Source organism: Triticum dicoccoides, chromosome 5A (genome assembly GCF_002162155.2).
Source record: "Triticum dicoccoides isolate Atlit2015 ecotype Zavitan chromosome 5A, WEW_v2.0, whole genome shotgun sequence".
Lineage (NCBI taxonomy): Eukaryota > Viridiplantae > Streptophyta > Magnoliopsida > Poales > Poaceae > Triticum > Triticum dicoccoides.
Window position 1 is genome coordinate 336343631 of NC_041388.1, and position 4710 is coordinate 336348340.

Genomic DNA, 4710 nt, shown 5'->3' on the forward strand with positions numbered 1-4710 from the left:
GCTGTCGAAGTGTCGAGGCGTACGCGCAAGCGCAACCCATTCGTGCATCCCAGGATGTCGAGCATCTCAAGCCTCAAGGACGGGGCTTCTGGCGACAGGGACGACCACGCCGTGCTCCATTTCAACGCAACAGACGCCGAGCTCGAGAAGGTGGGGAAAGGAAGCGCCACATACGGCGGCCGTGCCCGGTAACTCCCACGTGCCGACGAAGAGGCGGGTGAGGAGGGGTGGTGATGGCGAAGAGCGTGGACGGGAGGGGCACGTCGCGTGGCCACAAGCGGTTGACGAGGACGAGGTCTTGACACGGCGGCCAGCTCGGCGAGTTCAGCGTCGTTTCGTCAAACACCTTGAACGCAGGGGTAGGCGGCAAGACAACGTGCGTCGGGAAAGGGCCAAGCTCTGATGATGCATCAGGTGCGTGGACGTCTGCTGCTAGCAGGGCATTGCCTGGGTGGGTGCCTAAACTGGATGCGCGGCAGCAGACCACCACGGGGTGCCCAGGTTCTTTGCTCCGGCCCCGCAAAAAAAGGAAAAAAGGTGAGCAAGCGATGAACTCTTGCCATTTTCATTCCCTCATTATACTCCCGGGACCTCATAATTAAACACGTTGTGTCTCTTCATCGTTCTACAAATTTAATGAAAACTTAGTTCGAAGGTTGCCACTAGAAATAGATTCTCCGTTTTAGGTTGAAGGTGGAGATGGATTGCTCCACTATTTTAGGTGCAGGTTCATTCGTAGTGGTCTGAACCAAAGAAAACAGGCTGTTTCCTAGGTGGGTGCGTAAGCGTTATACTCCCTCCATTCGAAAATACTTGTCATTAAAATGAATAAAAAAAGACCCTTTTATATTAAACAAGTGTTGTCAACAGAATGACAACCTACAATAATTCAACCAATACAAATGCAACAATTTGTAGTCACAAAACTCAAAATGGACAAAATACTACTCGCGAAAGCAGCGGATCAAAGCAAAAGCAATGTGAAATTCAAAGGTAGCAACACTGAAGCAAATCAATGCATCACCACACTGCACCACATTTCCAACTGATTAGACTACTAACCAAGCCGTAGATTCTTCTTATATTACAATCATGTATCGGAATTAGCTCCATACCTGCTCACAGCTCACGCAGACCTTATTGCGTGCAAACATATGGTCGAATTCCAGAGAGCACAACACAACATAAATATTAGCTTGCCCTAGCATGACAAACAATTCAGAATAAACAGTTGGTAATGAAGACCTTGCAATTCCATAAAAATATACTAGAGAGACCCATCAATGATGCGATGAAACACATCTGGGTAAAGTCGCAGATTTATCTTGCTGATGGACCGAACGCGGACATCGGGGCAGAAGTAGTACTCACTATGCTTCCCCTGATGCTACTGTCCTCACGACCTTCCTCCAACGCAAGGCTCTCTTTCAGCTGCGCCACAACGGCAGCCATTGTTGGCCTTCGGACAGCAGCATCCGCTGTGCATGCCATTGCGGTGTCGACCAGTTTCCACATGGAGTTGACATCATATTCACCTCCAAGGTGTGCATCTGCCACCGTGGTGATGTTGCCAGTGGCAATCTTCTGCTTCACACGTTGAACGATGTGGCCATGGCCCGGCAGTACCGGAGGTTCACCGGTTGCTACCTCAAGTAGAACAACACCAAAGCTATAGACATCGCTGCTTTCAGTGAGCCAGCCAGTGTGATAGTACCTAAGACATAGCAGGTAACCCACCTATTAGAAACCTAATTTGGATTAAGCAACAATGCCATATATGAGAAAGAGGCACGAAAGTTTTATAGTATAGAAAGAGACATACTCGGGGTCCATGTAACCTGCTGTCCCAGCCGCATTGGTTGATATGTGGGTCTGCATGTCACTAAGATAGGTCTTGCAAAGTCCAAAATCAGCTATTTTCGCCTTTAGATTATGACCTAGGAGAATGTTGTTGGTTTTCACATCCCGGTGAATTATTGGCAAGCTACATCCCTTGTGCAGATAATCCAGGCCTACACATATCATAGCAAGTCCTTCAAAACTTGACTAAAAAGAAGAGCAGGCCATCTATAACAAATACGCTTAAGAAAACTATATCTTTCCACTAAACCATACCTTGTGCAGCTTCGAGCACGATTCGTACACGTGTCGCCCAACTTAAGGTTTCACCAGCACCATTTTTCCCTTCATATACAGGCATGGTCACAGTTAGAGAGCAGAATTGTATCAACAGCTTTACATGGCAATGTTCATATGTTTATGCAATATTTCTCCATTTGCAATTCCGTTATGGTCTCACAGTCTTCCTACTCTTCTGTGTCGGATATTGAATGAATTAGATGCATTAAGGTTGTTACTTCGTCAGCCAATGGTAAACAAAATGTTTTTTTAACAAGCAATATAAGCAAACATTACTAGCTGTTACTGACGGTTGCAGGCACTTCACAAGGAAGAGACGTAGACACCCTCGAACTATTTTTAGATAAATACATTAAAAGCATTCAAGATACATAGCCATTGAAGTTCTAACTTTTTATGAAATTTTAGGACAACTGCAAAATTTGTTATCAATTCATTAGGTTTGCGAATGGACAAACCTCTCAGATGATCACAAAGATTGCCCTGGGACATGTACTCATAAACCAGTGCTAAATGGTCCTTCTCCCAGCAGTAACCAACCAAAGAAACTAGGTTCCTGTGATGCACCTTTGTCAAGCTATTGACCTATGTAAAGAGACATAGTGCAAAGGGAAAATATCTTAATTTGCATGTAAACTCACTGTGGTGACTCAACAAACTTACATTTCAAACTGAAAACTTTCTGAACCAGGGGAGAATTAAAGTACCTCGGCTAAAAACTCATCAAGTCCATGTGATGATGATTCAGAACGCATCTTGACAGCAACCTCAGCATTGTCTTCTAAACGGCCGTAGTACACGAGTCCAAAACCTCCTTTACCAATGCACCGTTGGAATTTATCAGTAAACTTCTCTAGCTCCTTGTATGTGAATCGGCGGTTCTCAGTATTTTGTAGCTGATCCCCATTACTTTTTCTACTTTCAGGAGCACTCTGAAGTTCTGGTTCCCTGGGAGGATCATGTGTAGAAACTGGTTGCACAAATGTCAGTTACATTACAGAAACACTAAATGTAGCAAACCTTATTAGTTAATAATCAATCAACCTAACCATATGTTGTTAAAAGAGTAGAGCATACACACTTTTGGGCTTTCTCCTTCCCCTCCAGATCAAACATGCCAGAACAAGTATAGCCACTACCAACATGGGAACCACTATTGAAATAGATATTATGGCTGTTCTATTTTTTGATGGAGGCGGACTTATTGTTGTTTTGTTGCACATATCTTCATCAGATTGATACCTGAAATAGTGAAATTGCATCAGACAATCAATTCAGAGTTTTTTTTTCTTATCACAATCAGTTCAGAGTTACTTTCGTGGAAAAAGCAACCTTAAATATTCAGCCGAGCGCACATTCAGAGAAAACGAAACCTCAAGAAGAAAACCCAAACCTGAAAATGAGTGATCCTGCACTCCTTTTACAGAGGGACTTTGGAACTGGTCCATTCAGACTGTTGCCAGATAAATCCCTGTAGAAAATGACATGTAGTTTAGACATTGAACGATGTTCTTAGCATTGTAACAATGGCAACAAAAACTATCCAAATAGAAGTCCTCTCAAGTGGATCCTGTTGGTGTTCTTCCCTCAACTACAGAAAACAGATACAAGGGGCTCCCCGTTCCATGTCAAATGGAGATGTCAGATATTATGGATAGTACTCCCTCCGTCCCAAAATAAGTGTAGCTTATTTACTACTAAATCAGCGACACTTATTTTGGGACGGAGGGAGTAGAACATAGCTATAAAAAAGCAAGTATCTGCAAGTATTACGCACTTTATACACTTGCCCGCCATCCACTAATCATATCTATTTATGACAAATTTGTATATATCACAGTTATCCTCATTATCCAATACTTACAGATATCGGAGTTCTGTGAGCAGTGTGAAGTTATCAGATATCACTCCAGTCAAGTTACTGTCTGACAGATCCCTGCATGACAATTAATATTAGAACATAACGCAAAGGCTACATATTTGCACACGCAAGATGAAATACCATCCAAATAATACTCACACAGATATTATCCGCGTTGTGTTAGCAGTTACGCCGCTACAGTTCACGCCACTCCAACGATAGTTGGCAGGAAAGCATGGATCACCCATCCAGTTTTTCTTTACTCCGTACTCGAGTTTGATAGCCATCATTGTGTCGACTACCATCGCGAAAGAAAAGGAGTGGTCAGGAAAAAAAGAATGATCATCCTCATAAATAACACTTTTTGATCACTGAATGCATAGATGCAGTTTCATGATGCGCCAGTCAATTATATCCAGAAAACATATTAACAAAACTCGGAACTTAGGGGGCGTTTGGATGCAAAGTAATTTTACAGTTTTTGAGGAATACCGTGGTTTCTAAAAAAAACATGGTTTTAGATACTTTGAGGTGTTTGGATGAAAGAAATACTGTAGTTTAATAAACCATGGTATCTCTCATACTGTGGTTTTCTTGCCGTATGTAAAAAAGAGGTCACGACCTCTTTTTTCAAAACAGAACCGAGAGAAATTACATGCATCAGAAAAGTGCAGGTTTGAGAAATTTAAGCTCACCGCAGATACTTAACA

The 4710-nt window shown here is 42.8% G+C and overlaps 1 protein-coding gene across 1 annotated transcript in view; it reads right to left on the minus strand.

The window, feature by feature from the left end:
• Window positions 1–1185: 1185 nt before the first annotated feature.
• The window catches only part of LOC119301352 (LRR receptor-like serine/threonine-protein kinase IOS1), a 10776-nt gene continuing 7251 nt past the window's right edge, over window positions 1186–4710 (minus strand). Inside the window, exons 4-12 of the mRNA XM_037578309.1 lie at window positions 4160–4298; window positions 4004–4075; window positions 3533–3610; window positions 3221–3381; window positions 2847–3109; window positions 2598–2724; window positions 2116–2184; window positions 1823–2012; window positions 1186–1714 (exon numbers count right to left, since the gene is read on the minus strand). Of these exons, the coding sequence (XP_037434206.1) occupies window positions 1321–1714; window positions 1823–2012; window positions 2116–2184; window positions 2598–2724; window positions 2847–3109; window positions 3221–3381; window positions 3533–3610; window positions 4004–4075; window positions 4160–4298 (1493 nt within the window). The 3' untranslated portion in view covers window positions 1186–1320. The remainder of the gene's footprint in view (window positions 1715–1822; window positions 2013–2115; window positions 2185–2597; window positions 2725–2846; window positions 3110–3220; window positions 3382–3532; window positions 3611–4003; window positions 4076–4159; window positions 4299–4710) is intronic.